At 38.8% G+C, this 12271-nt stretch overlaps 1 protein-coding gene across 10 annotated transcripts in view; it reads right to left on the bottom strand.

Annotated features, from left to right (window-relative positions):
- AKAP9 (A-kinase anchoring protein 9) overlaps positions 1 to 12271 on the bottom strand; it is a 108021-nt gene that overhangs the window by 64931 nt on the left and 30819 nt on the right. For all 10 annotated transcript variants that reach the window (XM_035129723.2, XM_035129721.2, XM_035129719.2 and 7 more), the window contains 9 exons: positions 9874 to 10029; positions 8997 to 9194; positions 5762 to 8182; positions 5037 to 5247; positions 4364 to 4443; positions 3963 to 4068; positions 2798 to 2895; positions 1998 to 2100; positions 1114 to 1312 (listed from right to left, as the gene is read on the bottom strand). In XM_035129723.2, coding sequence (XP_034985614.2) covers positions 1114 to 1312; positions 1998 to 2100; positions 2798 to 2895; positions 3963 to 4068; positions 4364 to 4443; positions 5037 to 5247; positions 5762 to 8182; positions 8997 to 9194; positions 9874 to 10029 — 3572 coding nt within the window. The remainder of the gene's footprint in view (positions 1 to 1113; positions 1313 to 1997; positions 2101 to 2797; positions 2896 to 3962; positions 4069 to 4363; positions 4444 to 5036; positions 5248 to 5761; positions 8183 to 8996; positions 9195 to 9873; positions 10030 to 12271) is intronic.

Below are 12271 nucleotides of genomic sequence, written 5' to 3' on the forward strand. Positions count from 1 at the left end.
CAAGCGGCGAAGACACATGAGGGAGGGACTGGTGTTTGTTGTTGATATTCAGCCCCATCCCTTGTGCTTTTATGTTCTTGCTGTTTGTCTAGATCCTGCGGAAGCTGGAAACCAGGTGTTTTCAATTTCCCCAGGGCCAGGACTCACCCTGCAGCAGATTATCTCTCTCATGCCCCATTCATTATCACTCTGCAGTTGTTAAAAGCTCAGAGTTTGGGTTGGAATGATATTCAATCTTTCCCCCCGGTGCTCCTGTTCTCTATGATCAACATGCAACAATGATAATAACAGCATTGTACTTGTTTTGGTTATCAGCTGTTTTGTGGAGCAGGGAAGCCATGATTATCTCCCTCATGCTCTTGTTCCATCTTGATTCTCTGGCTAAGCAATACCACTGCTGAGGATTTGAAAACAAGTGGAGTCAGAGAAACCCAGACTTTCAATATCATATCATATCATATCATCATCATCATCATTTTAAATTTCTTACCCATCCTTCACCATGAGGTCCCACAGGGCAGGTTACAACAATTTTTGTTCAATTTACATTGCACCCAACATTGAATTCAATGGACTAATGTTCTGCCTAGGTGTTCAACATGTTCTATGTCCCTGTAGTTTCCCTGAATAGGATGTTCCTGGACCCCTGGGGATTCTATTCCTAATCTGTTAGAAACTGATTTAATATCATAGTTTTAAATTGTAACCTGGCCTGTAGAACCTTATGATGAAGGATGGGCAAGAAATTTAAAATAATAATAATAATAATAATAATAATAATAATAATAATAATAATATGATATTGACTGCATCTTAGACTGGAAAGATTTACATGGTCTGAAGTGGTGAGGGCAACCTGCACCATCATTCTTCCAACAGCAGTCTCTGTTCACTGTTCCTATACAGATGAAGAAACCATCACATTTTCTTTTGCTTATACAACAATATGGTTGCAAATGGGAAAATCCTTGAGGAGAAAGTAAAATGCCCCCTTTATATAGCAAAATGGTGGTGGGGAGCAAACTCATTTTTAACTATGGAACAAAATTGCTTGTGTGGTCTCTGTTGTAGCTTGTGTTGTTGAGAAAAGGGGAAAGCCAAAATCATAGGTACCTGAAGCAATCGGAAGCCACACTGGCATCTTGGAGTCTGCTTTGTAAGTGGACTATCTCTGCAGTGTATCTTTCCTCAGTTTCTTTCAACTGCTGATGGAAATATGATCTGAGGCGCTCAACTTCCTGAGCATGTTGTTCCTCAAGTCGGGTTTTAAAGTTATCCATGTCTTCCCAACAGGGTGACCTCACTTTAAGATCTATGGATGAACAAATCATAGACAATAAATCTAAACATACCGTATGCATCAACAAGGGGTGGGAGGGAGGGGAAGCAAGGATATCAGAGCAAGATTTTCTTTTACAATGAATACTGTTCGTTTGGGGTGGTACTAGCAATCACTCCAAAGGGTTTAGGAATTCATGTGAGCTTCTCAGTCGCACCCGACTTTCAGGGTTCTCAGCCTGAGAATGATAACTGAGTGGAGCCCTCATCAAGATGGGCCAGCACTACCAGCGGTGTCGGGGCATGTTCTAAAATCTAAAGGTAGAAAGATACCGAATCAAGCCCAGATTCAGGTCAGCTCAAGCTGTGTACAGAGGTACCTTCAGAAGAGAGTGACTCCTGGTCTTCAGTTGTGGGGAGAGCTTTCTTTCCTCCCCATTCTTGCTCCTCAACTAGCATACATGCAGCAGCCAGATCAAAACGGTTACCTCCATATTTCACATGAGCTGTCAGCAAAAAAAAATTTCTTCCACACCCTCAAAGCACTGGCCAAGTTTATTCACTCTACAGTTTCTTCAGTGCTCCCCACCCCCCACCCCATGTACATTTTGAGACTTGCCCAATACGGGAAGGGTCTGTGGCTTTGTAACCGATTTAAATGGATTCATTTGCTTATATTACACTGATCTTCTAATGTGACTTTAAATGTATATCTTTACCAGCAAGATCCTGTGACGGAGTAGGTAAACATTCTACGCTCTGTTGAAGACACTCGCTTTCTTTTCCATTGTATTCTGCAAATGATGCCTCTTGCTCTTCAAGCTGGAGAAAATTAAATAGAACCAAATGGGTGACATGGAACATGAACGGTAGCCTTTCTAAAATTGCTTTTTTTATTTTACTTTTTCTATATCCTGCTGAATTCTGCATAAATGTGGACAGTTTCAAAGTTGTAATAAAACTATATTGCCATTGAAATGTATGTATATGTAACTCATAGCTCTTTGGTTGTGCTTAAGTTATCATGTCAACAGTCTTCGGTGCCTTCACTTCTATGCATGTATACTCAGAGGTAAGCCCCACTGAGTTTCCAAATATATATATTCTATCCTTAAATAACATAAGAGAAGATGCATGTAGTTCAGCATCCTGTTGTCAGTTGTCAACCAGATTCCTGTGGGAATCCCGCAAGCAGCATCTGTGTACAACAGCACATTCCCCACTTGTGGTTCACAGCACCTGGTATACAGAGGCATACTACCTCCCATAAATGGAAATATAATGTAGCATTCATCAGCATTAGCCATTAATTGCCTTCTTTCATTCTCCTTAAAGCCATCCAAGCTGGTGACCATCACTATTGCCTCGGGAAACAAGTGTCATAGTTTAACTATGCACTATGGGAATAAGTACTTCCCTTGCCATCAGTGATATTTACAATGCAGTGTTAGGCATGTGTAACTCAGAAAAGCAGCCCACTCCTTAATTCTGTCTAGGATACAAGCAAAAAGCAACCTACCTTTTTTCTGTCTTGCACAAACTTTGAATGATAGTCCAGTAATCTGTGATACTCTTCCATTATCTTGCTCAGAAGAATTTGCAGGGTTCCTTGCAAAGCTAACGGCAGAGAATGAATTAAACACAATCATTGCGCTGTATTCCTTTTCCTTCTACAAACATTACATCAAACAGCATTTTACTGCTATATTCTTAGAAAATGTAGTATATCCTTTTTACCTTACCACGGATGACAATTTTTCTCCTCGTTAATCATGGCACATTTTCTACAAGCAACTTATTGCAAAGGGGAAATAATCCTAGCACACCATAGCCATTAAACTGTTTCCTAAATGTCTTTTTTTTTTTACTGTCCCTGTTAGGTTTTAAAGTATTATGGAGCAAAATCTTGGACTTGGTTTCAGTTACTTGCTAAATGTTAAAGAGATTTTTTTAAAAAATACCCCAGTGACCATGCTGTTGGTCCTGCAGCTCAGACTTCTGTCCCTCCAGTTCCAGTATCTCCTCTTTTCCAGAAAGCTTGATTCAGTTTCATCTCTCTTTTTTATTCTCCCAAGCAGCCCTGATGATTCACCCAAAGTATTTTACCATGGAGTCATGCTGCTTACTTTTCCCATTGGACCATAACAATTTTTAACTTGCTGTAGAATTCTCATGGTCACGGAACCCTTTCCCAAGTCCACTGTCTTGAGTCTCCCTTTAGACCAGGCATCCCCAAACGTCAGCCCTCCAGATGTTTTGGACTACAATTCCCATCATCCCTGACCACTGGTCCTCTTAGCTAGGGATCATGGGAGTTGTAGGCCAAAACATCTGGAGGGCCGCAGTTTGGGGATGCCTGCTTTAGACTTTCCAAGCATCTTTCTAGCCCCTTTGCCCACAGCTATGGCCTCCAAGGCTTCCTGAATCCCATTTAGAAAGCTAACATTCTGCCAGAACATCACAGCTCCAATTGCTCCTGTGCCATCTACTGCCATGCTGAACTCTGGTAAAGAGATTTCTCTAGCTGTTTACATAGCAAACTCCCAGCCTTGCTGTTCCAGCCAGTGCTAGCTTTAGCTCCAAGTTGATGCTCAGATAAAAGCAGCATTCTATGTTTACAATAAGCCCGCTACCAAGGAGATAAAAGACAGGGCTATAAAATTAAGATTTGTGCTTTTTGTTACCTTGAGCTTCCGCTCTTGATATCAACATTGAGTTTGATTGTTCTCTCTCCCCAACACCAGATTCAACAGCAGGTGAAACATTTTCAGGTTGAACGCTGCAAAGGGACTATAAACAAAGGAAGAAAATTAAACATATTCATATTGCATCTGATTGTATCAAGCAAACAGAATGAGGTCAATAAAACCATTATAACATCTTGATTCTTCTTCCTTAAATGGGCATGAAGAGAATTTAGCAAGAGGTAGATCCACAATTCAACAATCCCAAGAGATTCACCAATATTGGTCTCATATGAGATGTAGGGATCCACAAGTGCACACAATAAATGAACTTTTGGTTAAATTCTAATAGATGAAAGAACCAAGGATTTGCAAGTATCCTGTGGTAAAATGCTTCTCACCTGAGTAAGCTTAGAACATTCTTCAGCTACTGTTTTGCTAAGCCTTTCTAGATGCGCCCATGGAGACTGGCCTTCATCACCTGTGAAGATAAACCACCATTGAAAATTATTTATTTTAGAATGCTTTCCAACATTTTGAGAAAGGGGGACAATAAAGACAGAGATTTGGGTCTGTTTTATTTGTACGCTATAATAAAATTCAAAATACAAAGTAGAGCAATCAGTTGAATGAATGATTTGTTACAGTCACGGACTAGTGAAATTAGATAACCTTTCATGAGAGGAAGCAGAAAGAATAAACCAACCACTTTGCACAAAGTAAAATCTTGAGATAATCTGCTGGTTGGAATTTGCTAAACCAAATGCCTGCCTCAGATACGGAGTCAAGAGTTCTGCATTTGTATACCTTAGCATCATATGTAAAAAAACAAACTATAGCATTGCTTTTTAAGGTCCAATCTGTTTAAACCGGATACAAATGTTAAATCAGAAATCACAAAATTAAAATTAAAATAAGAAGACACCATAAACCTGCTTTACACTCTACATCATGGGCACCATAAAAATGAATGCAATGGTCTACTGCTGCCAAACTAAAACCAACTATTAATACAAAAATACTGCCTCATATTTAAAACTCCAAAAAGAATTTTCCTCCGCTTCACCACTTTACCTAAGTTTTGATTTTTAATGCTCTGAAGATCTAGTTGGTTTTTCTTAAGTTCATTCAGTTCTTGTGCATGATGGGACTGGAGCTCTTCTTTAAGAGCAGAAAGCGCATTCTCCTTTTCATTTTCCATGCATTCGCGCACTTGGTCCACGTGAGCCGAGTAAACCAAAGACAGGCAAATGCGCTGGGCTTCCATCTGCAGTTTTAAATCGCTCTAAGTAGAGATGGGCATGGTATGAGGGTATTAATAAACTTTTTTCTATTCAGTAAATCAATGGCTTTAAATGTAGCATCAAAATGCTACATGTAGCGTCGGCAAATTAGCATTTGAGCTTATTTTACAAGACTTCAATCGATCATGCAAAACAAAAAAACCTGAATACCAAAGTTCTCACTAAACATTGCCACATCTCTCCCCCCCCCCACTCCTCTGCCCCAGTTATTCACTATGTACAATACATAGAAACCATGTTTCCTTTGCAAAAATTCAAATCATAGTTATCTGCAAGGCTGTAACGTTTGCCAGAAAATGCCGACTCTTTACTAGTCCTCATAGTGACTAGATTGATTTAAAGGGAATGTTCTCAATTTAAAAGCACAACCACTCTTTTTAATGACTTCAGTAGGACTTTTTTATGGGTAAATATGCATAGGATTACATTGCGACGCCTTAGCTGCTGAGATGCAAGCATAGCGAAAATGTTAATTGTGTGGGTTACCATAAATACCTGTTCAGATTTCAGCATATCCAACTGCTCCTGAAGCTCGCTTTCACTTTGCAAATGGTTCAAACATGAAGAGCCTCCTGCTAGCCCATCATTCATTTGGTGAAAGTTATCCAACAGTGATTCTGACTCTGATATTGAATGTTCAATTGTCTCTTCCACTGGAACATGATGAACCACACTCTGGCTTGCTATCAATTTCTCTTCCCTTATAGCTTTGTCATAGTCTTTGTATGAATCAGGAACAAAGCCTGTGTGTTCACAAACTCTGGGGTTGCCTGCCTGTAGCCCCCCATTGGGGTATTTTGTCTCATGTTCACATGAGTTCATATTCTCTTCCAGTCTGTGGCTAACTAGCACTTCTAGTTCTTTACATTTCACTGACATGTGCTCTTTATCTTGTTTTAGAGATCTAACTTCTTCATTTAATTGGCATATCTGACTACTCTTTAATTTCAATTGTTCAGAAAGATCAGAAAGTCTCAGTGAAAGTTCTAGCTTCTCACGCTGAGTGACTTCAAGCTTTTCCATAAGCTCTGTTGTGTCTTTTTCAACAATCTCCTCAACATCAAATGTTTCTGATCTTAAGATCTTCTCTCTCTTACCACAAACAATTGTACTTTGACTTTTCAGTACAACTGATGTATCTCCTTGTAAATGTTGGATCTCTTCTGTCAAAGCCCGGAACTTGGCTTCATATTCCGCTTCTCGCTTGTCCCTGCTCTCTTCTAAATCCAATTTTACCTTTAGTAGAGAAGCATGGGTTTTTTGGAGTTCCTGGAAATTATGCTCAGCAAACGAAAAGGAATTCTGCAGCCTCTCAATCTCTTCTTTAAGTTCAATATCTTGTTTTACAAGTTTCTCATTTTCTGCTATCAGATTGTCTATTCTGTTTTGCAAATCAAATTCTTCTGACTCGGAACTAATGCCATCAGTGAAACTTTCTTCTGTATTCTTAATAGCATACTTCTTTAGCTTCTCTTTCAGAGCATTACTTTTATCTTCAAGAAAATTGTTTTGTGTTTCAAGTAAGGTACATTTTTCTTGAAGACTATCCTCTCGTTCTTTCAGTTGCTTTTCTAATAATTCTGTTTTCAGCTGTAACACCTGGACTTCCTGCTCAAGTGTACCCTTTTCTTTTCCTTCTAGTCTAAGCACTTCGATCTCTTTTTGGAGGTCTTGGATCTGAAGCATCATTTCTTCAGATTTAGAATTTACAATAGACTCCTGCAAATCTTTTAGCCTTGATATTTCTAATGTGAGCTCATTCTGCTTTGCTATTAAGTTTTCATTTTCAAATTGCATAGTTTCTATCTTTTTGCTCATTTCATTTTGTAAGTCATCCAACTGCTGTTTAGATTGCATAATCATATTATCTTTAAGATTTTCAGTGTTTATTCTGTGCTCTTGCTGTAAATCATCTCTAAGTTTTGATAGCTCTTCTTCATGACTGAACAAAAGATGAGTCCTCAGTCTCTCTAGTTCAGCTTCTTGAGATTCAGCCATCCTGCCCAAAACTGCATCCTTTTCTCTTTCTAGCATTTCAAGTTTTATTTTGTAATTTGTAACTTCTGCCTCATGTTTCTCTTCTAATTCTTCCCTGATCTCAGATGCAGCAGCAAGTTGTGCTTTTAGTTCTGTGGTGGTGATTTGTAACTGGTCTACTTCATGTAACTTTGATTCTCTCTCATTTATGGTCTGCTTGGCTTTTTGAATTTGCTCTCTTGCAAAGCCCAGCTCTTGGCAAAGATCTTCAACTTGATTTTGCAGAGCAGACTTTTCTGAGGATAATATTTCAAGCTGCTGTGATAAATCTTGCCTCACCTTTTCTTTTTGGTAAGTAGCTTCCTGAAGCATGAGATTCAACTCGTTAATTGCAATATTCATTAAATGCATCTGGTCTTCATTAGTATTACCAGAGTGTAAACTCAACGTTCTCTCCATATCTGCTTTTTGTTGGGCAAGAAGCTTTTCAATCTCCATTGTATGTTCCCTAACCAACTCTTGCTTCATTTGCACAATCTGCTGCCCATGAACTTCCTCCAATTCTGCTCTGAGGTCTGCAAGTCTCCTTTGTGCTTCAAGTTCCATTCTTTCTACAATATCATTGTCATGCTGGCTATCTTTGTGATATCGCTTTTGTAGCTCTTCCACAGTTCCCATTAATTGCTTTATTTCATCAGAACATTGTCTTTCCTTTTGTTTAGAACTGCTTAATTCTACTCTCACATTCTGTATCTCTTGATTCTTTTGCAATATCTCTTCTTTTACTTCTTCAAGTGATTTCTCAGCAGCTGACAGTTTTTTCTGAAGAATAAATATATTTTCTTCCTCTTCTAAAATTTTTGCCTCCAGTTCTTCAATAGCTGTTTCCTTTTCCCGTAGTTTCCTCTTAGTAAAATCTTCTTCTGTTTTGCATTTTTCCTGTAATAGAAACAAGTTGCTTTGATTCATTGAATTACCATATTATATTTGACTTACTGCTTTATTAAACAAACAAACAAACAAACAAACAAGCTTTCAAGTGGTATGGCCCATTTTCTGCATGTTCTGAAGACAGCATATAGAGTGATTTCCAAAGCATATACACACTATTTTAAATAGATGCCTACCATATGTACAATGTGCTTCTTTATACTTTTCGTTATCAAATTTAACTTAAAGTCATTAAGTGTTCGTGTGCCTGTCCCAGTGTGTGTGTGTGGTGGGGAGATAATCTAATATTTACTTCAGGAAGAGGGAAGTGAGAGAAATGAGCAGAATCCTTTCTCTGCATCATCTCCCAACTTGTTTTGATAACTCACTCTGGGTCACTTTTGTGAGGAAAATGACCAATAACTATTAAGAATAAGCATACAGTACTGGAAATGACCCAGGTTAGGAATCTTACGGTGAACAGATTGGGAGTGGGAGCAGAAGGAGGAGGAGAAACAGAGGTCCAAATTCATTTCAGTATTTTGAGGTTGCATATATTTATGTAATTTGTTTATTTAGTTGTCATCATATTTATATACCACAGTACCATAGAAATATATCACAGCGGTTTAGAACAATATTTTCAATAATTCTAAAATAAAAGGAAGCACTTTTTCATAACACTCACACGAATATGCAGTGTGTTCCCGTGTTTGCATGCTGTAATAATTAGATAAGCCTATACACTTGAGGCATAGAGATTATATCGCTTTACAACCATCACCACATGCCTCTAAAAAAACACAAGCTTAATGAAATATACCGTTTCGAAGGCAGCGACTCTCTGTTGCAGAAGGGAAACTTGCAGTTCAAAGTTTTCATTTTTCACTTGATAATTCTTCAGTAGCTGCTCTTGTTCTTCTAGCTGTTGCTGATATGCAAGGATCTGCTGTTTTGCTTGCAGTAAGTCAGCAGCTGTGCTGCTATGACTAGTGTTCCTTAAAGCTTCACTTGCCTGCAACTTATACACAGAATTACTTATTAAAGATCAACTGTTTGAATAACAATTATCAAATTATTTGGTGGTTGGAGCCAATTAGCATTCTTCATTTCTTTTTCGTTAAAGCAGCACATGCGTTGTATTCTAGAGAATGTTGTTACTCTCTGCAAGCTTGGAGTACAATATGTGCCTGCTCAGCCTTTCTGCCACTGTATTTTTATGAGTCGTTATTGTGAAGCAAACTGTCTTGGATGCAATGAGACAAAATTATTGTCCCAAGAAAGGCTGCATTATGTCAGATATACATTCTCTTTCCATAGTGACTAAATTACAAGCAACAAAAAGTATAAGCCAGGCTGTAGCAGTTAACCTGTAGTGTGATGAGGCAAAACAATTTATTGGCTACACCTTCAGAACAGCCTCGTAAATAAGCCCACAAAATGTATTAGCTTTCTTATGAAAAGAACAGAATTGCAAACACTTTGCACTGAAGTCAGTCCATAGCTGCCAAGTTTTCCCTTTTCTCGCGAGGAAGCCTATTCAGCATAAGGGAAAATCCCTTTAAAAAAGGGATAACTTGGCAGCTATGAGTCAGTCCCACTTTATTCACTGGGACTAATCCCTCCAGTGTGGGGGGTGGGCAGTGTATGTATTTTGGCGCTGCCTTCAAGGCTAATAAATATTGTTACCAATAACTTACATGTTGAAACTGAATTTGCAGTTTTTGACTCTGTTCTGTCAATTCCAAAAATTCCTTCATTGTTTCATCCTTTTCTTTCCTTGCTTGTTGCAGATTTGCAGTGAGCTGTGTGATAATGTCATCTCTTTTTTTGATAGCAGCCTCAAATTCTTGTAACTAAAGGAGGTGAAATTATAATATTAACACAGTTCATATCAGCAGCAGCTATTCTGGAGAAACACTAAAACATACATTCTGCTCATGGTGTTTCCAGCATAGCTTTCCAAGTACAATTGTGTAAAAGAAAACATATTTATTCACTAGGAATATCGTTTCCCCAATTAACACTTTAAAAGGCGAATATATGATTCTGTACCAATATTTGATGGCCTTTTAAAAGTTCTATTCTTAAAGAGGCTTAAACCGAACTCTCCCATCTCCCATTCTAAAGCTTTTCCCCAGAGGAAGATTTTGGAACTATCTGTTTAATAAAAACTGGACATCCATCAGAATCGCAATAGCAGACTGGTATATCCAATACAAAGTGGCACTTCTTAGCTTCATATATATATATATATATATATATATATATATATATATATATATATGGAAAAGCAGACTGCAGAATTCAGAGACAATACTTGAAATATGGCAGAAATAAAGCAGACCTTGTTGCAACCCTTTGCTCTGCCAGTTCCAATGGCCTCAGTAATGAAGAAACAAAACAAAACAAAATCCTTCCAGTAGCACCCAAGTTTGACCAGTTTGTCATAGGTATGAGCTTTCATGTGCATGCACACTTCTTCAGATACTGCATGCACACGAAAGCTCATACCTATGACAAACTTAGTTGGTCTCTAAGGTGCTACTGGAAGGAATTTTTTTTTGTTTCGACTACGTCAGACCAACACGGCTACCTACCTGTAACTCAGTGATGAAGGTAATGGTAACTGAACAGTAATGGATTTGGGAAAGGACTGGAACCTTCTCCCAGAGAGATCCAAACCCTCTCTCCTCCTGTCAAACATGATGGCCCTTACACTTCAATACAGTGGTACCTCAGTTCATGAACACAATTGGTTCCGGAAGTCTGTTCATAAACTGAAGCGTTCATAAACTGAAGCGAACTTTCCCATTGAAAGTAATGGAAAGTGAATTCATTCCGTTCCAGATGGGTCCGCGGTGTTCGTAAACAGAAAATTCGTAAACCGAGGTGTTTGTAAAACGAGGTTCCACTGTATAAGATTTAGAGTCCATAAACAATTAAATACTGCCATATCTTTAAAAAAAAAACACCTAGCAAGCTTCACCTAGTTAAAAATTCTGAACAAAGGAGTGCTGACAGTTGCCACTTTGTACAAAATAGCTGCCACTATTAAAATCCATATTCAAGTCATTTTTAAAAGCTTCTACCCACATCCAAAGCATAGCAAATGCTCTTCCAAGTCTGTAATCTGTTCCTACCAGTTGCAAAAGATGCAATGCCTGGCATTTATAAATACCTGACCCTTGCACATGCACTCAGGTATATTCTGGTACACAATACCACTTTAATCAAACCACAGCACAATTTTAAGGGTGTTTTTTTTTTTGCAATATTGCATACAAATAAACATGGAATACTAAATGGGCATACATGTGGGCAAATCATCTGAAAAAGTAATACATGACAAAAGTGAACAAAAAGAAAGCAAAGGAATCCATGTGCCACACATCTCATGTAAATGTTCTCTTCTGAGATTATTCAACCAATCCAAAGGATTGAGTTTTAGTATTAAAATGGAAGCTTTTTAAATTCTAGACAAACAAAAATTGTTTCAACATAGAGCAAAAAACATGTACCAGTTAGCTCTCATTGAAAAACGAACATGCTAAGAGTAGAATTAAAACAATCAAGAAAGTCAAACTGGTACAAGGTTGTATAGTCTAAAGGAGCGTCTAAAATAAGCTTACCTTCCAAGTTCCGGACTGCAGAATCCGGGACCGGCAGCCATTTGACACCGGAAGTTGCGTCAATGTAACTTCCAGTGTCGCTTTGCCCTTCTATGGGCACCCAAAATGGCTGCCGCCGGCTTCGAAAATCGCTTGTGCACATGTCAGGAAGTGCTCCGACGCAACTTCCGGTGACACTCCGCCCATCTATGGGCACCAAAATGGCCGCCGCCAACACCGGAAGTGACGTCTATGCACTTCCGGACATGCGTACATGCGGCTTTTGAAGCTGGCGGCGGCCAGTTTGGGTGCCCATAGAAGGGCAAATGGGAAAGAAAAAAAATGGCTGCCGGCAGGAGAAAATAACGGAGAAAAACGGGAGACGAAGTGATACGGGGGACCACCGGGAAAAGGTAAGTAAAAATGGGGTTTTCCCGGGGAAAACGGGAGACTTGGCAGCTATGAAGATAAGTAATTAGCAAAGCAG

The sequence above is a fragment of the Zootoca vivipara genome, chromosome 12, assembly GCF_963506605.1.
Source record: "Zootoca vivipara chromosome 12, rZooViv1.1, whole genome shotgun sequence".
NCBI classification, from domain to species: domain Eukaryota; kingdom Metazoa; phylum Chordata; class Lepidosauria; order Squamata; family Lacertidae; genus Zootoca; species Zootoca vivipara.